Raw genomic sequence first — 23,379 nt, 5'->3', positions numbered from 1 at the left:
AGGAAGAGAGTAAGCAAGCACACAATGAGGAACCAGACATGGAAAGGAATGCCTTGGCACTAAGCAAGCCACTGGCCTGGCTCTTTAAGATGCAAAAGGAAGCCTTTGAATGAGGCCCTGGGTGCTAATTAACTAATCCAAGTTGCAGAGCTGAGCAAAGAAAAGAAGAAAATTGAGGAAGAGAGACCTTGTCCAATCTCTTCCCGTCTGCAAGGGATAAAATTTTGAGAAAAGGGAAAAGGGTGTTCCTTGCACACAGATCATACATGAAGAGATCAACTGGGCACATTATTTCTCATGTTGATTTCACAGGAATCTTCCCAGTCTGGCAGTTATATATATATATTTAATGGAAGCTACATACATTTCAGTGTAGAGTTCCTTTCTTGTAACAAAATAGGGCTATCTCACTGGTTACCCTTGATGCTTCTTTTTAAAAAAATGCTAAACTAAGTGCATATATATCAAACCCATCTTTCCAAATTTTAATTATTAGCTTCAATACCCAATGCGGACCCAAGTTTCTTCCCCAAATAGGTGGAATTCAACAGTCTCTAAGCCGGAGGGTAGGTTCATTTTACCATGGTTAGGGCAAGCTACAAAAATGCCAGCAAGCTACAAAAATGTCTAGGGAGATTCTCAGAAAAAGCGTATTTGGGACAAGCTACAAAAACTTAGGTTGAGCGAGACCAAGGCTGTATAATTGGGAAGTCTAGCCCAAATCTCCCTCATCTTCATAAAATTCGCTACACCATACTAAGTCCAGTAAGAATGAGAAATTACTACACAATTTCTTCATTGAGCATAAAAAAGAACATTCCTAACATTTCTTTAGCACGGAAACCATAGTTTCTCAACCGTGGTTACTTTTAGTATGCATGGACTTCTACTCCCAGAATTCTCCAGCCAGCATGCTGGGGATTCTGGGAATTGAAGTCCACACGTCTTAAAATGAGAAATGCTGCCCTATTATTTTTGAGACTCTCAAAAAATAAGACCTTGAAAATAAGACTTTCTGAAACCCTCCAGATCCATCTTAATCAAGGGCCTTCAAACTTGGCAAGTTTAAGACTTGTGGACTTCAACTCCCAGAATTCCTGAGCTAACATGACTGGAGGAGGAATTCTGGGAGTTGAAGCCCACAAGTCTTAAAGCTGTCAGGTTTGAATATCCCTGGTCTTAATGAATCAAATTCAGCTTTGTTTTCAAATTGAGCATCCATGTGTCAAAATACTGGCCACTGATGAGAAATTCTGTTTCTGGGATTGATTTGATCAGCTTCTGTTTTAAATACAAAGTGAAACACTGTTTTATAAAAAACTATATTACATATTTGGGGGATAGGGGTAAGTATAAAAGGCACATAGTTACAGACCGAAGGAAGAAGGCATCGTAAAGTATTCAAAAGTTCACTTACAGCTCAAACTTGATGTGACATTTATCGTGGCCAAAATGGGGAGATAGTTCTCGATTTACAAACATTTTAGTGACTGTTCAAAGTTACAACACCCCTGAAAAAAGTGACTTATGGCCGATTTCTCACACTTATGACGATTGCAGCATCCCCACGGTCCTGTGATCAAAATCCAGATACTTGGCAGCTGACTCATATTTATGACGGCTGCAGTGTCCCGGGGTCATGTGATCGCCATGGGTCATTTCCCAGCCAACATCAACGGAGGAAGCCAGATTCGCTTAACAATGGCATGATTCCTTTTAACATCTGCAATGATTCATTAACCAACGGTAGCAAACAAGGTTGCAAAACGGTGCAAAACTCACTCAACCCCCTCGCCTTCTTTAAGCAACAGAAATTTTGTGCTCGATTGTGGCCGTAAAGGCGAGGGCTGCCTTGTAATGCGTTTCACTCAATAGCAAGGCGAGACCAGAATCCAATCTGAATTGGAAAACAATGCAGAGAACTCATCCAGACCCTGAAAGAGGAAAAAAAATAAATCAGGAAGAACAAGTTTTTAACTTCCTGCCTTCGGTTCATGGGTATAAGTGCCACCCTCCAAACTGGTTAGTCGCCAAAGAAAAAAAAAGAACTGAACAGCCATCATCGTACTTCTTTTTGACGGGAACCCAATCTCTTTAATTAGAAGCAGTGACAGAGGCCAGCACTCGAGTCACCGAAATGACCTTTTTTGTGTGTGTTATTGCTGATTGCACAATAGCCTTGCGTGGAATCAAGAAGGAAGGACCCAAATCAGATAATCAAGGCCCACTTCAGAGCGGTTGATTATGTAAACAGTCACGTACTGCAGGGCATCTCATAAAAACAAAATGGCGCCACTCCTCTCAACAAGATATAAAAGGTAAAAAGTTCCCCTCGCACGTGTGTGCTAGTCGTTGTTTCCGGCTCTAGGGGGCGCTGCTCATCTCCGTTACAAAGCCGAAGAGCCAGCGCTGTCCGAAGACATCTCAGTCGGGGGTGGGATTCAATTTTTTTTTACTACCGGTTCTGTGGGCGTGGCTTGGTGGGCGTGGCCATGTGACTGGGTGGGTGTGGCTTTTTTTTGCAGGCACCCCCCGCACCCATTTTTGGGGCCTTCTGGGCCTCAGAGGAGCCTCTAGAGGGGGTGGTTTTGCTCCCCTAAGGCACCTCTGAGGCTCAGGAAGGCAAAAAATGATGTCTCCGGCCAAATTTATTTGGCCGGAAATTTGGCCGTACGAAAGTTGCTTGGCTGTGAAATCGGCCAGATGGCAACCCAGCCGCTCTCCTTCCTCGCGCATGCGCGTCACCATGAGCAAAAGGAAGTCAAGCGCATCCTCTGGCGCTCTCCTTCCCTCGCGCATGCGCGTCACCATGAGCAAAAGGAGGACAAGCGCATCCTCTCAGTTCTCCGACACGCCCGCTTCCTCTCAACTCCCGTCACACACCCTTCGGGACCTTGGCGCCTGGCCACGCCCCTTCCCGCCTGTGACCCGAGCAGGGCGGCTCCTCCTCCATCAACACCACACCCATTCCTATTACGGCTCGTTCCAATGCCACGCCCCTCGGCTTCCCCACCCATCCCGAGCTCTCCTTCCCTCACGCATGCGCGTCACCATGAGCAAAAGGAGGACAAGCGCATCCTCTGGCGCTCTCCTTCCCTCGCACATGCGCGTCACCATGAACAAAAATAATTTGGCCGAATTTGGCCGTATTTTGACTTGAGTTTGGCTGCAGAGCCAAACTGTGATCTGGCAACCCTGTTCCTGGGCCTCAGCAAGGGGAATCCCAGCACAGCTGATCGTCTGTACAGCTGATTGTCGGGAGGGGGAAAAAAATACCGTAGGCGAATGTCAGGTGGGTGGGTTGAGCGAGCATCTGGAGGGAGGGCGAACGGGTCGGGCGCGTGGCCAGCCAGAACTTACTACCGGTTTGGCGACCCACGCCAAATCCTTGCTACCGGTTCGCTCGATCTGGTGCGAACCGGCTGAATTCCACCACTGGTCTCCGTGGTCACGTGGCCACCACAACTAAACACCAAAGGATGCACGGAGTGCTACATTACCTTCCCACCAAAGGGGTCCCTATTTTCCTACTTGCATTTTTACTATGGTTTCGAACTGCTAGGTTGGCAGAAGCTGGGACAAGGAACGGAGCTCACTCCGTGACACGGCGCTAGGGATTCGAACCGCCGAACTGCCGAACCTTTCTGATCGACAAGCTCAGCGTCTTAGCCACTGAGCCACCGCGTCCCTAAACAATAAACAAGATATATTTATACGTTTAAGAAAAAGAGGGGTTGGGGGTGTGGGGGAAAAGCAGGCCTACATTTAGGGCGTGTTAAATTTGTTCCACTTTTCAATTTCCAAACATTGGGGGATGCTCAAAAGTTGTGACATATGCCTTGGGGATTGCAAAGGTATTTTGGTTACTTTAATCTAATCTAGGCGTGCTTGGTAAAAGTCACTGCATAACTTTTGAACACTTTGCTTGTTTTGAACATTTCATGGGTAATAATCTGGGGTCATTCCCTGCCCTTCCTATTTCTCAATAAGGCGGCTGTTGCACATCTGGCAAACTCTTTTGGCACCCTAAGAAAGGGAGGGGAGGGTCATTTATGGATCGTACCCAGTGGTGGGATGCTGCCGGTTCGCACCGGTTCTCCCAAACTGGTAGCACCGGTGAGCAGTTCGCCCCGCCCTTCCCTGTGCTTTATTTCCTTGTTTATGAGCTCAGCTGATACGAGGGGCAGACGGGATTGCTGCACCTCCGCTGTTTTACTCACCACCGCTGAAGAACAAGGTCAATTTTTGAAGCTTAAAATCGGTGGTCGATGAACGCTGCGCACATGAAGCGCGCTCTCATAGAACCGGTAGTATAAAAAGGGTGAATCCCACCACTGATCCTACCCCTTGTTGCGGTTCGCCGGCAGCAGGGGCGGACAGCTGAGGCCTCTGACAGCAAGGACTTGGACGAGGGTCCTGCGTGTGATGCAGGGATGGGGCCAGGACGATCGGAGAGTGGGGTGCTGCCTGCAGAGCTTGGGGACTCTAGCAGCGGTGATGCAGAGGACCCCGGGGAACCTGTGCTCAGTGCGCGTATGCGCAGGGCTGCTTGAAGGAAAGAGCAGCTGAAGCAGCACGGGCAACTCGGGAGTAAGGCTGGAAGGTGATGGCCCCTCCCATAAGGGATAAAAGCCAGCCTTCGGGGTTGGCTTCTTTGCGGGAAGCAAAGAAGTTCTTTCTACTCAAGAAGCCTTGCTTACTCCCGTTTGTTTGTTTTTTTGAAACTTCTGGCTTTGGATATTTATCTGCAATTAGTCTTTTGTTCTCGGCAGCCTTTCACAACCTTGAAAGGAATTGCTCTTATCCGGGACAATTCGTTCGGAATGACTCTTGGCTGTGAACGCACACAATTCACAACGCCGCATCAAAAAGGTTTGCTTTTATACATACTTTGTGTTTGTTTGATCTGAACAAGGCTTGGGTCAGAACACCCCTTTGCCCACCCTCTGGCCCTAAGAGTGCAACCTGCGGACAGGCTTCAGAAGGTTGGACTGGTGATTGAACGACTTGGGGGCAGTGCTTGCAGCTGAAGGCGGGGTACTTTTGATGGGTGCGCTGGTGCTGAAGGAAGGTGGAACGGTGCGTGAAGGTTTTGGGACACTGGTCGCAGCGGTGGGGACGCTCGCCTGTGTGGACCCGCTCGTGTTCTTTGACCGAGGCTTCCCACTTAAAGCGCTGGCTGCAGTGGGAGCAGGAGAAGGGCTTCTCCTGGGTGTGGATCCGCAGGTGTTTCACCAGGCAGGAGGTACGCTTAAAGCGCTTGGGGCACAAGTGGCAGGGGAAGGGGGCCTCGTCCGAATGCACCTTGCCGTGCTTGTCCAGGTCGGCCTGCAGCTTGAAGCATTTCCCGCAGCGGAAGGGCTGCCTGGCCGAGTGCACCAGGCAGTGCTTAATGAGGTCGACGCAATGGGTGAAGGTCTTCTCGCAACGCTGGCACTGGTAGGGCCGCTCGCCCGTGTGGATGTGCTGGTGTTCCCGGAAATTGAACTGGTGTTTGATGTCCTTCCTGCAGATGTCACAGTGGTGGAGCTCCAGGTCGAGGACAACCACTTGAGGACGCTTCTTCTCTGGCTTCCAAATGGCTTTCTTCCTCCTTTTCCGCAACCGGGTTTTGGGAGGGCTCCTCCGGGGGTCCATGAATGGTCCGAAGAAGCGGAACAAAAGGCCACAGCCAGGAGTGGGCTTCAAAAATTTTAGCAAAGGGTTCTCTGCCCGGTTGCTGAGGGGCGTGGCCATGGTGGGCGTGGCCTAGTCGGCCATCTGCATCACAGCTGGGGGGGATGTGTTTGACCCCCGGGCTCCTGAGGCTTTCCTCAAGCCTCCAGGAGGGCAAAACAGCCTCCCAGGCTCCAGAGGCTCTTTGGAAGCCGGAAACGGGCCCATTTCTGGCTTTCCCAAACTTCCACCCACCCCGAGCCTCTGCACACACCCTGCACTTACCTGCATCCAAAACGGACCGCGTGAGGAGTCCTGGGAGGGGAGGGGCAGGGAGGGGGTGGGGTGGGGCCAGCCAGGAGAGGGATTTGGGGAGTCCTCCGAACTGCACAGAATCTTAACTGGGGGCTCTCCTGAACCCCTGGGAACCCCCAGCAGCCCAGCCCTGGTCACAGCGCCTCGTAAGCCTTTTTTTTTTTCATAGATTTCTTACAACCAAAATCTTTTGCGGACTGGATTCACATTATCAGGTACACACTCACCAAAAGCCGTGGGGGTATTCTACCGGTTTGGCCCGGTTCTGCCAAGCCGGTACCAGCGATGAGTAGCAGAGAACAAACCTGTTCTCTCCACCACTCTGCTGTTGGGCCCACCTGCCCGCCCAAGCTCCCATACTCACCTTTATCCGCTGAATTTGAGGCGCAGCTGCTTTGCGCGGCACAGAAGAGTGCCACGCGGCAGCTACTGAAGTGACCGGGATCATGCAGGCTTGCAGGAGGTGAATTAGAACGCCTCTGCGCCTGCGCAAAGTACGCATTTGGCGCACGCATGCACGCAAAGTGTGTGCACGTGTGCAAAGTGCGCCCACCAAGCCACGCCCACCGAACCGGTGGCATAAATATTTGAATCCCATCATTGACCAAAAGTGAGAGTGAGCGAATAGGGCTAATCCTTGACTTACGACCATTCATTTAGTGACTGCCCGAAGTTACAACAGCACTGAAAAAAGTGACTTATGACTGCTTTTTTTTTTTTTTTTTTGGGCAACATCTCCATGATCAAGTAATCGAAATCCGGAGGCTCGGCAACTGGCATGTACTTATGACAGTTGCAGTGTCCCGGGGTCACGTGATCCCCTTCTGCAACCTTCTGGCAAGCAAAGTCAATGGGGGAAGCCAGATTCGCTTCACAACCGTGCGACTAACTCAACAACTGCAGCGATTCACTTAACAGCTGCGGGAAGAAGGATCGTAAACCAGAGCAAAACTCATTCAAGTGTCCTGCTTAGCAATAGAAATTTTGGGCTCAGTTGCGGTTGTAAGTTGAGGACTACCTGTAAAGGTGTAGCTGGAACGGGAAACTCATAGGTGGCAAACAGCTTCCCTTTGTATGACACGATAAACCTAAGATGACAGAATACAATTCAGCTAACATCTGTACATCAGAAAAAATAATTAGAATAGAATAGAATAGAATAGAATAGAATAGAATAGAATAGAATAGAATAGAATAGAATGGAGTAGAGTAGAATAGAATAGGATAGGATAGGATAGGATAGGATAGGATAGGATAGGATAGGATAGAAAATATGGAATGGAATGGAATAGAATAGAGTAGAGTAGAGTAGAGTAGAGTAGATAGAATAGACTAGAGTAGAGTAGATAGAATAGAATAGAATAGAATAGAATAGAATAGAATAGAAAATATGGAATGGAATGGAATAAAGTAGAGTAGAGTAGAGTAGAGTAGAGTAGAGTAGAGTAGAGTAGAGTAGAGTAGAATAGAATAGAATAGAATAGAAAATATGGAATGGAATGGAATGGAGTAGAGTAGAGTAGAGTAGAGTAGAATAGAATAGAATAGAATAGAATAGAATAGAATAGAATAGAATAGAATAGAATAGAATAGAATAGAAAATATGGAATGGAATGGAATAAAATAGAGTAGAGTAGAATAGAATAGGAATAGAATAGAGTTGGAAGGGACCTTGGAGGTCTTCTAGTCCAACCCCCTGTGCCTAGGCAGGAAACCCTACACCACTTCAGACAAATGGTTATCCAACATCTTTTTAAAAACTTTCCAGTGTTGCAGCATTCACAACTTCTGGAGGCAAGTTGTTCCCCTGGTTAATTATTCACATTGTCTCCTTAGTTTTAAGTTGCTTCTCTCCTTGATAGGTTTCCATCCTTATTGCTTCTTGTCCTGCCTTCAGGGGCTTTGGAGAAGAGCTTGACTCCCTCTTCTTTGGGGCAGCCCCTGAGGTATTGGAACACTGCTATCATGTCTCCCCTCATCCTTCTTTTCATTCTGCTACACAAATAATTCCCTCAACACGGTTCAACTCTTTATAAAGTCTGCATTACTATTACTGTTAATCTTCTCATCGCTCCTTATCACCCATCCCCTCCCCACTTGTGACTGTATGACTGTAACTTTGTCGCTTGTATCCTTACGATCTATATTGACTGTTTCCTAGTATGATTTGATTGCTTATTGCATCCTATGACTATCATTAATTGTTGTACTTTATGATTCTCGACTCTTGACGAATGTATCTTTTCTTTTATGGACACTGAGAGCATTTGCACCAAGACAGATTCCTTGTGTGTCCAATCACACTTGGCCAATAAAGAATTCTACTATTACTTCTTAACAACTAATTAACAAATAATTCAGTGTGCCTTTCCGCAGCAGCATCATTCAGATTAAAAGAGTTGGAAGGGACCTTGTAGGTCATCTAGTCCAAACCCCCCCACCACCCAAGCGGGAGACCCTACACCATTTCTGACAGATGGCAGTCCAGTCTCTTCTTGAAAGCCTTCAGGGATGAAGCTCCCACAACTTCCGAAGGCAACTTCTGTTCCATGGGTTGATTATTCTGTCAGAAAATGTCTTCTGATTTCTAGGTTGAATCTCTCCTTGATCAGTTTCCATCCATTATTATACATGCCTGGCCTACAGGCAGTTCTCACAACTATTTGTTTAAACAACCATTCAAAGTTACGATGGCCCTGAATAAAGTTGACTTTATCATTTGACGATCATTTGAGGACTACCTGTACATCGATCCCAAACCTTTTCATCTGCTCAACAGGTGTGGAAAAAAGAAAGTAGAAGAAGCATGGCCAAATTAGATGCCCAAGGTTTTCCTGATTCAGTCTGATTCAGTCAATTATTATTTTTTATTTTTATTTTTTTAAAATATAGTTTATTAATTTTTACAATTAAAACCAGTCACAATACATACACAAATAAGCAAAAGAAAGAAAAAGAAAGAAGAGAGGAGAGGAAGAGAGGGAAAGAATTTTGAGAAAAGAAAGAAAAAGAAAGGGGGAAGAAAGAAAGAAAGAGGTTACAAGGTAAAAAGTATCTTATTTTAACAGTTTGCAAGATCTTCTTTTGTTTTCATAACCTTAACTTGTGTCATATAACCACACCTGTTTTTAACTTATATCGCTACCTCGTTATTATGGGTTGATACTTTTCTTTTATGCCTTATGATATATAATTTATCTTTGGTCAATCCAATTATACCAACAATTCCAGCTATCGTAGTATAGTGAAGTGTCTTTGTTTTTTAGCGCCAAAGTCCATTTATCCATTTCTGCACATTTTGAGATTTTTTCAATAATCATTTCTTCTGATGGAATTTGATGTTGTTTCCAGTGTTGAGCAAAGGCTAATCTGGCCGCTGTTAAAATGTGTATTGTTATGTATTGTTATGTATTACGCCGTCTTCGGTCTGACTTAAGCATGGTATATAAAATCATACATTGCAATGTCCTACCTGTCAGTGAATACTTCAGCTTCAACCATAACAACACAAGAGCACACAATAGATACAAACTCAAAGTAAACCGCACCAAACTTGATTGCAGGAAATACGACTTCAGCAATAGAGTGGTCAATGTCTGGAATACTCTACCCGACTCTGTAGTTTCTTCCCCAAACCCCAAAAACTTTAACCTTAGACTGTCTACTATTGACCTCACCCCTTTCCTAAGAGGCCTGTAGGGGCGTGCATAAGCGCACCAACGTGCCTACCGTCCCTGTCCTATTGTTTCTCTTATTCTTTTATTTTTCTTATATGTACCCATTTCATGTATTCACAACTATGTATACACTTATACTTATTATCTTGTAAACAATTGGCAAATAAATAAATAAATAAATAAATAAGAAAATCAAAACTTGGTTGGAAGAAATCACCAAAGAGCAGATCGAATACAAACCAGAGTCCTTCCTACTAGGGATTTTTGATAAGCAAATTTCCAAAAAAGCCAAATACATAACAATTATTTTTTTTAAGTAGACTATTTGTATCCTGCAGGTTTTTAATCTGATGTTTGCCAAACTGCCTCCTTTCCCTTCTTGTGCTCTTGATACAGTACAGTACTTTCCAAAAAAAAAAACCTCTTGAATATAGGTAGTCCTCAACTTACGGCCACAATTGAGCCCAAAATTTATGTTACTAAGTAAGACATTTGTGAAGTGAGTTTGACCCCATTTTATGATCTTTCTTGCCATGCTTTGTTAAGTGAATCACTGCAGTTGTTAAGTTAGTAACACGGTTGTTAAAGTTAATCCGGCTTCCCCAGATTGTCAGAAGGTTACAAAAGGTAACCCACATCACCCTGGCACACTGCAACCGACATAACTGTGAATCAGTTGCCAAAGCATCTGAATTTTGATCACGTGACCACGGGGAGGCTTGCAAATGGTTGTAAGTGTGAAAAACGGCCATACATCACTTTTTTCAGTGCTGTTGTGACTTTGAATGATCACCAAACTGTTGTAAGTGGAGGACTAAATCTTGGGTAAGCCAAAGGACTCTGGAAACTGCCTGGGAAGGATCTTTCTAAGTCCCCTTTTTCCACCTACACACGCACTAGGTCTATACCCGTGCTTTGCTATGAAACTATGTGGTCGGGCTTAGTTTTTGGGGAGGAAAATAGGGGGGGGGGGAATTCTGCCTACCAGCATCCATTGATACTCATCTGGCTAGCATCCTGTCAGTGTGTGAGTGTGTTGAGGGCTGTTTGGAAACTGAAACATAGTATTTGCTGTGTGAGCAAGGAGACAGCAAGGAGCCTGGGCGTAGCTTAGCTCAACTGCTCTGTACTAAAGCTGCTTGGTGCTGTGAAACTGAAGCTGAAACCGAAACTCCTCTCCTCTGCTTGTGTTTTACATTTGGAACAGATTTCTTTTCAGGTGGGGAGGGGGAGTAGAACTCCTTAGCATCAGAGCATGTTAATAATAATATACGAAATACTAATGCTCTGGATGGTCGTTTCAGAAAATCCTTTCTTAGTGAGCACCTAGAAGCCAAGAGGAACATATGTGCCAAATGTCAAGTTTGTAGGCTTTACGGTTCTGGAGATTTTGTGATGATGTGTGAGTGGTATTTTGCTTTTATATAGAGAGATTTCAGTTTCATAACTACCATTCATGCCCTGTATCAAAATTTACTTCAGAAACTGCTGATCTACACTACTAACTTCCCTGAAAAGGGGCAACTGAGCCCCTCCAGCATTGTCCATCTTACTACAGAAAGAGATGATGGTCAAAATACGATATTCCATCCCACAGTCCCCAAATACTTACCAACTTTCACTTCCAATCCCACTCCTGAGGCCAAATGGTTACGGGAAATATTCCATTACCTAAAAAAATGAAGACACCTACATGGAAAGAGGTTTACTGAAGAAACAACGGCTGTGCATCTGTGCTGCAGAAACAGATGCTAATAATATCCACAATAGTTCAGTGGATAATGCATAATATATTAGTTGTTCTGTTGCAATTGAGTGGGTCGCCATTAACATTATGTGTGCATATCTCACCATGCTGCAGCCGTGTTTCTCAAATCTTGGAATTCTGGGAGTTGAAATCCGCACAACTTTAGGTTGTCAAAGTTGAGAAACATGCACTAAATCAGTGGCCCCCAACCTTTTGGACATTAGGGACTGGTTCTGTGGAGAGGTTTTCCGTGGACCGGGGGAGGCGTGGTTTTGTGTGCTGCCTGCATCTTGTAAATGGGGCTTTGCTTGTTTACATGGCAGGGGTGGGATTCAAATTTTTTTACTACCAGTTGTGGGCCATGGCTTGGTGGGCATGGCATGGCATGGCTTGGTGGGCGTGGCAGGGGAAGAAGACTGCAAAATCTCCATTCCCACCCCACTCCAGGGGAAGGATACTGTAAAATCCTCATTCTCTCCCCACCCCACTAACCTGCTTTCCAGCTCTGTTCTCCTGTGCAGGGCAACCAAAGGAGACCCAGCCGATCAGCTGGGACTCAATGGGAGGCGCAGAAGAGGTGGGGGCGGGGCCAGTCAGAGGTGGGATTTGACGGTTCTCCGAACTACTCAAAATTTCAGCTACCGGTTCTCCAGAACTGGTCAGAACCTACTGAATACCACTTTGGTTGCATGGCCCGGTTTTCGGCATGCCGCAGCCCAGAACTGGTCCACGGACCAGTGATTGGGGGGCCCCTGCACTAAATTATCTACATTGTTGTCTTTTTCCTCATTTCTTCCATTTAATGTCTTTGATTTCATTATTTTTTGTGCTTTCTCTCCAATGCTGCTTACTCCAAAATGGAAGGACACAATATGGTATTCACACATGCTGGGCGGGGGGGTGGAAATATCCATATAGGGGAAATGAGAACTCGAAATCCAATCTCCTCTGAACTCCGCAAAAAGTTGGAGAAAGAGGGACAAAGGGCCAATAAGGTGGATAAAAGGAAGGAGATAAATGATTGGCTGGGGGAGCCAGCTTGGAGAAGATGGGCGGAAACATGAGTGTGAGGAGGTAGCTGATAGGCTTAAAAGGTGAGATAGGCGTGGCCTAGCTTTGAAACAGATTAGAGCAGGGGTCCTCCTTCTAGAGCAGGGGTCTTCAAACTTGACAGCTTTAAGACTTGTGGAGTTCAACTCCCAGAATTCCTCCTCCTCCAGTCATATTAGCTCAGGAATTCTGGGAGTTGAAGTCCACAAATCTTAAACTTGCCAAGTTTGAAGACCCTTGTTATAGAGATAAACAGAAGATCGTTAAAAGACACCTTAGGGATGCACAATAATTGATTCGGCTGTATTTCTATTGATTAAATCAGGGGTTCCCAACCTCCCGGGCCGCGGTCTGTTCCCAATCAGGCTGTGGAAGCAGTGGGCGTGTGTGCACACAATTCCACTTGCGAGCGCAGTGGGCAGCTCCATTCGCGCGAACGGCAGGCTTGCATGTGTTAACATTCATTACATCAAACAGGAAATCGCACGTGTCTGAAGAATCAACATTTATGTCCACCGAAAGTCCCTAATAGTTTGCCTTTCACGTGTGACGCTTAATAATGTCCTTTACTGAAAATATGCACCCTAAATTTGACTTTATTCACAAACAAACAAAGTTTATGTCTTTCAGGGCACCACACGATGAAAGAAGACACTTCGTTCCCTCTTCAGCACTGGAAAGAAAAGAGGTTTCCTTCCCAGGCTTGTAAATACTTCCTTACGGAAATAAACTGTTGCTTCCAACCAAGTAAGATTCATTTTATAAAATTTTCAACTGAAGCTTAAAGTAATCATTGCAGCATGAATTCTCGCAGGAACTTAAAATTCTGCATGCAGAGGTCATTCATTTCATCTAGATATGTTGCAATGTTTCTAGAATTGCTTTGGGTTGTAGCAGAGAAGGATCTTTGTTCTTGGTGGGTTCAGTATCTGCTAATTCACTGATGTACTGAAGTATAGATTGCAAACCCTAAATCAATACTTCCTAGTTCTTTGCAGACATGAGCTGGCTCACCAACATTTAAATCAGTGGTGAGATTCAATTTTTTTTTTACTACCAGTTCTGTGGGCATGGCTTGGTGGGCGTGGTTTGGTAGGTGTGGCAGGGGAAGGTTACTGCAAAATCCCCATTCCCTCCCCACCCCACTAACCTGCTTTCCAGCTCTGTTCTCCTGTGCAGGGCAACCAAAGAAGACCCAGCCGATCAGATGGGACTCAATGGGAGGCGGAGAAGAGATGGGGGTGGGACCAGTCAGAGGTGGGGTTTGCCTGTTCTCTCAACTACTCAAAATTTCAGCTACCGGTTCTCCAGAACTGGTCAGAACTTGCTAAATACCACCTCTGGTGTGACTGATTTAACAACTGTAATGATTTTCTTAACAACGGTGGCAAAAAAAAGGTTTTAAATAGGGTAAAACTCATTTAACAATGGTCACAGCTGCCAGCCTGCTGTGATGACCTGGAGTGTGGAACAAAGGCAACGCAGTCAGAGAATGAGTCCCTTTATTAGCTCCAACTTTGCCCCCAATGAGCCGGTTACTTTCCGGTCTGGAGAAAAACTCCCACGAACCTGCAACAGCCTTCCAGTCCAAACATTGTAAACTGAAAACTTTAAATTATAAATCCAACAAGGCAAACAAGGTAATTAAATCCAGCAGAGTAAGATACGGAGTTCCAGAAATGAAATAACAAGGTTATAATCAAATAATAATCAAATCAATAATCAAACCAGTTGGGAGGATGCCAGGAACTCATAACAGCAGCCAACACAAGATAAAATAAATGTTTGTTCCCAACAATGCTCCTCCTAACTGGTTCTCCTTTAAACTGCCTTCCCAGGTGTGCCTTATGAAAGGAATCAGGGCCCTTTCCTCCCTCGTAAGCCAAGCAACACACATTGCTCCCTTCTCCATTCTTCCCTGCGTGCCCTAGGATGAAGAGGGGATGGGCCTTGGTCTTCCTCTGAATTCCCTCTCCCTTGTTCTACCTCTCTCCTGCTCTGCCCAGCCTGACTTTGCTCTCCCCCAGTTTCCTCCACAGCCAACGGAGCCACTCTCCCGTCCCTGTTCGTCTTCCTCCTCGGATTCAGACTCTTCTGACAGGGGCATGACACCTGCCATGTACTATGGGGGGGGGGAAACCTGGTGGAGGGAAAGGGAAAAGGGAAACTGATAAAGTTGGTGACAAGAGGTCTCCCTTTCAGAGTCTTCAAGGGTTGCAAAAACAATTTACTGAAGTATACCAGTAATCCTCAACTTAGAACAGTTCACTTAGTGGCTGTTCAACGTTAAACGGCACGGAATAAAGTTGACTTATGACCATTTTTCACACTTATGGTGATTGCAGCATTCCCTATGGTCACATGATTTTGTGGGAAGTACACCCCAAAAGGACAGTGCCAGAAACCTCACAGCACCAGAAACCAGAGAAAAGAGTGCCAAGAGACTCAAGCCAGCCCTTCCCCCTTTAAGAAAACCAAGAAGCATCAGCTGAAAGGAAAACTCAAGAGCAGCCCTGCTTACAAAAGTAACAGAGCTGACAACAGAAACACTTAAGTAGAGCCATTAAGATAAGGGCAATCAGGCTAAAAATAACCCACAAAGGCAAGACCAGAGCTCCCTTTTTTCTGCCCCCGACAGAATTAACCCCCCAGAAGGCTGTTCAGTTTTGACATAATGGCCTCTTTGACCCACCGCTGCTATATAAGGCTAGCCTCTTATGGGAACCCAATTTCATATTTATTTATTACTAGCTCGGTACCCGTGCTTCGCTATGAAATTATGTGGTGGGGCTTAGTTTTGGGGGAGGAAAATAAGGCGGGGGGAAATGTGCCTCTGCCTACCAGCATCCATCAGTATTCATCTGGCTAGCGTCCTATCAGTGTGAGAGAATTGAGGGCTGTTTGGAAACTGAAACAGTATTTGCTGTGTGAGCAAGGAGACAGCAAGGAGCCTGGGTGTGGCTTAGCTCAACTGTTCTGTACTAAAGCTGCCTGGTGCTCTGAAACTGAAACTCCTCTCCTCTGCTTGTGTTTTGCATTTGGAAGAGATTTCTTTTCAGGTGGTGAGGGGGAGTAGAACTCCTTAGCATCAGAGCGTGTTAATAATAATATATGAAATACCAATGCTCTGATGATGGTCGTTTTGAAAAATCCTTTCTTAGTGAGCGCCTAGAAGCCAAGAGGAACAGACGTGCCAAATTTCAAGTTTGTAGGATTTACAGTTCTCGAGATTTTGTGATGATGCATGAGGATATTTTGCTTTTATGTATATAAAATAATGATGATGATGATGTTTTTTTTCTCTTGCCGCCCATCTCGTTGCAAGGTGAGATGGGAGGCAAAAGACTCTCCCAAAGGGCTCCCCTGACCATTTCTTCCGGGAGGGAGGAGACCGTTGCAGCGCAATCCGCCACCCCAGCGACCTCATCTACTTTCCGGTATCCAGGAGCACCAGACGCCGCTTTCCCGCGCTTCGAGACGGCCGCGTCGCTTTCTCAACTCTCGCGAGATGTCCTTCGCAAAGGCAAGCCGACACGGGAAGAGGGTTAAACATAGAGACGGCGAAGCTAGATGGGGAAACGTCGCGTTAGATTTTTTCCGATGAAATTTCCGGGATTAGAGACGATAAAAACAGAGCCTAGAGAGGCTTGATTTCGGAAACGTTTGAGCACTTCCGGCGAAGACTGAAACAGGATGCTGTCTCCTTGCCTAAGGGCATGAAGGGCCACTCTACCTCTTATCTCTATGGCTGAAACGCTTGGTACGCTTTCAGAATGAGGTGCGTTCCCGCCTCACTTTTAGGTGAAGAATGGCAGTAAGTTTGGAAGGCGCCCTTCTTTCCTCCCGTTGAAAATTTTGCTGCTTTTGAAGCTATCCACCAGAAAAATCCTTGTCTCGGCGCACATTCATGGCCTCTTACCGGTCTCATGGTTGGCTACCACGAAAAAAACTATAGATGGCGCTCCCGGAGAGGGAGGGAGCGTCGAAAGAGGGAACCCTTACTTAAGATGGCGGTCGAACGGACCTCAGTGGAGATGGCAGCCCGCGAGAAACAGTGCCCTCAATCAAAATGGCGGCCAATGAAAAGAGACGCTCATCCCCCGCGGGTACGGCGGCGGCCGGGACCGGTGAGGGCCGGTCGGCCTTGTCAACGAATGGCGTCGCCGAGGGCGAGGCGGAGTTCCTCCTGCAGTCCGGCGTGACCGACATGGTGCGAGAGGCTCTCCTAAAAGTGCTCGAAGCCCGGCCGGAGAAGCCCGTCGATTTCCTAGCCGGCTATTTCGAGGAGCTGATGCAGAGTAGCCCGGAGGCGGCGACAGAGGCCTTGTCGGACGGCGGAGACCCCCAGCGGCAGCTGCGTCTCGACCGGGCCTTGTGGTATCTGGGCCTGGCTCACCATTCCCACAGGTGGGGGCGAAGAATTCCGCTTGCGAGGGAGAGAACTCCGATCCCCACAATGCAACGGGTCTACCCACGGGCGGTTCTAAGGGAGTCCGCCCGCGAGGCTCATTGGGAAATGTAGTTTTTCTCTAAAGCGGCCCAGTATGGAGGTGTGGGGGACACAGCAAGGAAATGGAAGTAATGGATTGTTCTGGGCCGCATCAAGAACTTTGCGTTTTAATTGACGGTTTGGGCTAACATGGGGGCCCCGAGGGCCCTTCTGGAGCCTGGTAGACAGCAACCCTCGGATGCTGTAGCCAATTTAAATCCTCCATCAGACTAGCCACTCTACTATGAGCTTCATTTTCACAAAAAGCTGGTGCCTTGAATAAAATTTGTTACTCAGAAAAGATGCTACCAGACCCCTCCTGATTATTATTATTTTGCTACCAGCTCTCTCCCTTACTAGGCATAATGATTCACCCATTTCACAATTATAGTGCATTCATTATAAAACATAATTCATACTGATTAAAACTTTAAAATAAAGTACAGTGTAATGCACGATTAATCATAAGAAAGAATTGCAGTATAAATTACTACGTCTTAGTAAATGGGGAAACAGGACGCATAGTCAGTGACTAAGTATTTTACTTCAATATTCCGTATGCTAAATATTTTGAGTATAAAGAGGGGAAATATTACATCTATCACTGAAGACTTAGATGGTTTTCAAGTTGAGACTAAAATTCTTTAAAAAGCGTGATGAAAAGTGGAAAAAGAAGAGAGAACTTGTGTATTAATATAGGAAAATTACAGAGTAAAATATCTTGCTTTTGCATCTTATAGGAAAAGCTAAAGATTAGAGTTGGAAGAAATTCAATAGGTTGTGTTATCCATCATCCAGAAATATTCCCCTTTATCTCACCATTTTTATAAACGCCAGTATCCCTCAATGAAATACAGTATTTCATGAACCACGACCATAGAAGATCTGTGAATAATATTAATTTTCATTGATAGTCCTCTCTCCAGATGAAATAATTACTAATTGCTTTAATTCTCTGTTTTTTACTTGAGTTACTTTTAGCCAAAGCCGAAGTCACAAATATGTCTACTCCAAGCATATTTTTCTTGCCACAAAGCAAATGTGATGTGTTTTCCCAGGGCAGCCTCCCATTTATATGTGTAACAACTAACATAATTCTACCATATGTCAATGTATGAATAAAACATGTATGTTAGCTGTCTCATAAAGTAAGCATAAGCTTTATTGGCAAGTCTCTGGGGTGTGTATACACACGCATGCAGGTAGTCCTCAACTTAACAAGCACAATTGGGACCAGAATTTCCACTGCTAAGTACAGCAGTTGTTAAGGGAGTTGTGTCTGATATTATGACCTTTTTGCAATGGTTGTTAAGTGAATCCAATTGTTAAGAGAATCATACGATAGTTAAGCAAATATGGCTTTTCCCATTAAATTTGCTTGTCGAAAGTCAAATGAGAAGATTGCAAATGGTGCTGTCTCAAGTGCATACTAGTTCCCCAAATTTTGATCACATGATTGTGAGGAAGCTGCAATGGTTGTACATGCGAGGACTGGCTGTAAGTCACTTTTTTCAGTGCTGTGGTAACTTTGAATGATCACTAAATGAACGGTTGCAAGTCAAGGACTACCTATATGACATTTCCTAGGTCGAAATATAGAAATATTTTGCCAATGCTTAATCCTAATAACGGTGGTTGTTTGAAATTGATAAGAATCATTGACACCTAGAAAAGCTCAGCAAGGCTAATGCCATTTTCTAAAATTAAAAGAAAACTAAAATTAAGTTCACAATTTCTTGCTTTCCCAGTTAAAATTAAATTGACCTGCATTAATACAACAATACGGTGGGAGAAAAGCAATAACAATTATACAACTATAAATAATTATACAACTTCAAATGTTTTCATCAACAGTGAGTGCTTTAAAATAGTTTCCAACCATTTCAAACTCAAAAACACCTCAATTTGAATCTGAAATATCTCTTATTAGGTACAGAATGGCTATCTGGAATATTATGGAAATTTTCTTCCAAAACACTGAAAACAGTTATGCATCGGACACACTTTCAGATATCCCAAACCCCTTTTTTACTTTTGAATTAGAAATGGCTGAAACAAAAAAGAGTTAACATACCCCCAAGTAAGTTCTTTAATTCTTTTTTTCTGTTACTTCTCCTAATAAGTTTTTTTTTTACTTCAACGAAGAGCCAATATGGATCAATTCAGTCTGTCATTTCTCAAAGTAATACAATACTTCTTGATCCAGCTTTAACGTGATACAGGCCACGGATGTCAAACTCATGTCATCACATGACTTTTCTTCCACTTTGCTACACTGGACTTGGGCATGGCCCGCAGCCTGCGAGTTTGACAACCCTGATCTAGGCTCTGTTTCAGGGTGGGCATTATGGATCACCAGTTAAAGATGCTGGGCTTATCCCTTGTAAAGCTGACAGCTGAGGTTCAAGACCCAAGTGCCATGCAAAGGAGTGAGCTCCCGTTATTTGCTCCAGCTTCTGCCCACCTAGCAATTCGAAAGCGTGCAAATGTGAGTAGATAAATAGGTACCACTTTGGTGGGAAAGGTAACAGTGTTCCATGCACCTCGGCGTGTACAGGCATGTACTCAACTTGCAACAGTTCATTTAGTGACCGTTCAAAGTTGTTGCACTGAAGAAAGTGACTTATGACTGTTTTTCACACTTACAACCTTCACAGCATCCCCATGGCCACATGATTGAAACTCAGACCCTTAGCAACTGACTCCTATTTATGAGAGTTGCAGTGTCCCAAAATCATGTGATCCCCTTTTGCGACCTTCTGGCAAGGAAAGTCAATGGGGAAGGCAGATTCAAAAACACCTCAAACTGTGTTAACAAATTGTGTTAACAAACAGTTAACAAACTGTGTTACTAATTTTAACAAATGCAACAATTCACTTAACAACTGTGGCATGAAAAGCTGTAAAATAGGACAAACTCACACAACAAAGGGTTCACTTAGCAACCTCAATTTTGGGCTCAATTGTGGTCGTAATTTGAGAACTACCTGTAATGATGTTGGCCACATGACCACGGAAAATGTCTTCAGTCAACACTGGCTCCTTCAGCTAAGAAATGGAGACAAGCACCGTCCCCTAGAGCCAGAAATGACTGGACAGGGGAAAACTTTACCTTTACTAAATACAATTCCTTAATCAGTTTGGTCCAATGGTTAAAACACCAGGTTAGAAAGTGGGAAACTCAGTTCTAGTCCCGCCTTAGCCATGAAAGCTGGCTTGGTGACTTTAGGCCAATCACCAGGAGATGGAGAGTTCTAGTCCCGCCTTAGCCATGAAAGCTGGCTTGGTGACTTCGGGCCAATCACTAGGAGACGGAGAGTTGTAGTCCCGCCTTAGCCATGAAAGTGAGCTGAGTGCCTTCATTCTCAGCCCAACCCATCTCACAAGGTTGTTGTGGGGAAAATAGGAGGGGGAAGATATGCTGGAAATATTCATCACCTTGAGCTATTTGTAAAAGTGCAGTGCAAATAAATAAGTGTGTGGTGTGTGTGAGAGAGATATTTTGGACACGATGGGCTGCTGACAGGAAGGCACTTGGAACTGTGAGATGGCTCCAAACCGGTAGGTAGGTAGGTAGGTAGGTAAGAAAGAAGAGAGAGAGGGAGGGAGGGAGGAAGGAAGGAAGGAAGAGAGAGAGAGAGAGAGAGAGAGAGAGAGAGAGAGAAAGAAAGAAAGAAAGAAAGAAAGAAAGAAGAAAGAAAGAAAGAAAGAAAGAAAGAAAGAAAGAAAGAAAGAAAGAAAGAAAGAAAGAAAGAAAGAAAGAAAGAAAGAAAGAGAAAGATCTCTCTGTCTTTCTGTCTCTATCTTTCATTTTGGAGCCATCTCACAGTTCCAAGTGCCTTCCAAAACCACAGCAGCCCATCGTGTCCAAAACCACACACATAAAAAATCTGAAGAGGATCAGATTGGGCTTTTAGGGCTGTGCTGCTCCCAGGGCTTCGAGACCATCCCTTAATATTGTTAATTTTCCCCCCCTCCCCTCCTCTTCCATTAGGACGGCCTTTAACAACAACGTCCACTCCGCCTACGACGTTCTCAGTGCTGGGGCCAAGGGCAAGAAACCCGGTGTGGACGGGAAGACCTACAGCGAGCTCCTGCGGCTGCTGTGCCAAGAGAGGGCCGCCTCCGACGAGACCCTGCAGCCCCTCCTGCAGAAGGTCTCATGCCGAGACCACGAAGCGGTGCCCTTCGACATCTTCCGCTACGGCCTCCTCACCTGCCTGATCCTCCTGGAGTTCCTGGCCAAGGCTGACAGTCTCTACGATGCTCTCGATGACGGCTCGGATGCCGCCGACAAAAGGGTCTGCACGGCCGTCTTGGGCACCCTGGAAGACGCCCTCCACATAACCGATGCCTCTCCTCCCATCCGGTGCTTGGAAGCCGGATCCAAGCTCAGGCCAGACTGCTTGGCGATGGCGATGGACCGGGCGCTGTTGGAGAGGAAAGCCAGCGCGGCCATGAAGAAGGACAAGTTCCTCAAGAGGGCTGCGTCCATCTTTGTTACAAAAGTGAAGTCCGTTCACTAAACAGGGCAGGGAGCGGGCGTGGTTCTTCTCTCTGGCTTTCCTGAGTGGCAGAAAATCTATGATGCTACAGGGTGCAAATGGACACGGACAAAGGGGGGATCCCCCAGAATCGGTTTGCTTAGAGTTTGCCCCTCTAAGGCAGGGGTGGCGAATTATGGCTCCTTTAGGACCCGTGGACTTCAACTCCCAGAATTCCTCAGCCAGCAAAGCTTTGCGGACTGAGGAATTCTGGGAGTTGAAGTTCACAAGTCTTTAAAGTGGCCAAGATTGGAGACCCCTGGACTAGAAGATCTTCAGGGTCCCTTCCAATTCTGTTATCCTCTTTTAAGTTCTAGCCAAACCAGCGCACAGTCTATTTAACCATCTCCGAGCCATCCACTCTTCCTCCAAACCCCCAGGCAACTCCTCAAGTGGCTCTATCCCATTTTTGAAGCTGGCTTGGTTACCAATGTGTTTCTGACTGCGACTTAAGGGCCTGGTTATAACATCAAAAAGTCCCTAAATAATAATTTGAGGAACTGCCTGTCTAATAATAATTTGAGGAACTGGCCCTTTACAAGCTGACAGGGTCTGCATGTTCCAGGCTCTTTCTATTAAATAATATCATTTTTCAGGACCCCGGAAGTGTTGTCTTTTCTGTCATGGTCCCTTGGATGAGGTTATCCCTGAGATCCATCCGTACGATTTTCCATAAAATGTAATTTTTTTCTTCTCCCACACCATGGGCTAGAAGTGACTGGAGCAGCCCCTGGAGGTTATTGGTATATATTCTTGTATTGTTTTGTCCCTTTTTTTTTCTAGCGTGCGGGGTTTTTGTTTTAGAAATCATTCCTATTTATATATTTTTTTAAATTCTGTTCGTTGTATGGGAGTCACCCAGAATCATTCTGGAATCAGGTAGCATCAAATTGAATAAAATAAATAAATCTGTTATCATACACACCAACACAGAAACCTCAGTTCTACGGTAGTATTTTCACCAACATCCTACCTTATCCAGATTCTTGGGCTGAGAGGGAGGAGCTGGCCCAACGTCAGCGAATGGGGTTTCTGTGGCTGGGGGTGGACTTGAACCCAAGTCTTGCCACTCCTACTCCAACTTTCCTGCTACATCTTTGTTAAGCCTGGATTCCCCAACGGATGTTAAGGAAAACAAACTAAACAGAACGTGCAGCGAAGTCAGATAGGAAGACAGGTAAATGTGTGAGATAAGTTTTCTAGTTAACACGCAGTAAAAATACAGATATGCTTGTGCTATCAAAAATATAGTTTATTCCATTTAAGAATTATAGCATAGTCAAAATAAACGGTCCATTGGTCATATATCATTTCAGTCAAGTCTTGTCGGGATACTCTATTTGCAAAGTCCGTGTTGAATAGCCAATGTCAGTTCACTTACAATAAATCAGTCCAATCTTTATCTTTCTCCGTTGAGAAATCAACACTCCTTTTTCTCTCCCTGTTCCAACAAGAACGCAGTCATCAATCCATCCAGTAATTAGGGATCAGTAAGCCAGAGAGAGCAAGCTGCAATTGCCTCACTTCTTATATAGTGCTTTTATAACCACACCCTTAATTACATTCTTGCAGTTAAAGTTACACACATTTTAAACAACAAACCATGATACCTTATTTATTATTTTTACCCAAACCAGTTAGGGTAAACAATGTTATCCCTAACAATCTTATTGGTTCTTAGGTTTAGAGGGAGGGATTTAGCCCAAAGCCAGCCAGTGAGCTTCTGTGCCTGAGGGGAGACTAGTACTCAGGTCTTTCCATTCCTTGTCTAGCCACTGAATAAAGTGGATTGCTTGAAAATGGCAAATGGCAAGTTGGTTTAAAAAAAATATGGCGGCATTTGATTTGATTTGATTTTAAAAGCCACAGTAGAAATCATTTCCTTTTCACTGGAAAAGTATA

At 45.1% G+C, this 23,379-nt stretch overlaps 2 protein-coding genes and 1 long non-coding RNA gene across 3 annotated transcripts; 1 reads left to right on the top strand and 2 right to left on the bottom strand.

The window, feature by feature from the left end:
* Positions 1-1,315: 1,315 nt before the first annotated feature.
* LOC113425098 (uncharacterized) lies at positions 1,316-15,987 on the bottom strand. The gene is made up of 2 exons (XR_015746981.1): positions 15,876-15,987; positions 1,316-1,934 (listed from the first exon to the last, which is right to left on the bottom strand). It is a non-coding gene; the product is annotated as an uncharacterized LOC113425098 (long non-coding RNA).
* Positions 4,953-5,662, bottom strand: LOC148133549 (uncharacterized). The gene is given in 2 exon segments (XM_087952764.1): positions 4,953-5,012; positions 5,014-5,662. Coding segments are annotated over 2 exon segments (684 nt in total). The 5' UTR covers positions 5,638-5,662.
* Positions 15,988-16,512: 525 nt separating the features above from the next.
* On the top strand, positions 16,513-22,075 carry TPGS1 (tubulin polyglutamylase complex subunit 1). Its single transcript, XM_087952762.1, has 2 exons — positions 16,513-16,851; positions 20,928-22,075. Exons 1-2 carry the CDS (start codon positions 16,514-16,516, stop codon positions 21,457-21,459), a joined length of 870 nt encoding a protein of 289 aa, XP_087808888.1. The 5' UTR covers position 16,513; the 3' UTR covers positions 21,460-22,075.
* The last annotated feature ends 1,304 nt before the right edge of the window (positions 22,076-23,379 follow it).

Source organism: Notechis scutatus, chromosome 1, assembly GCF_049901735.1.
Source record: "Notechis scutatus isolate UNSWTSFEM ecotype Mainland chromosome 1, rNotScu1.2, whole genome shotgun sequence".
Taxonomy (NCBI): domain Eukaryota; kingdom Metazoa; phylum Chordata; class Lepidosauria; order Squamata; family Elapidae; genus Notechis; species Notechis scutatus.
The sequence above is the reverse complement of the archived record's forward strand: the minus strand, read 5'-3'. Positions and strand labels throughout refer to the sequence as shown.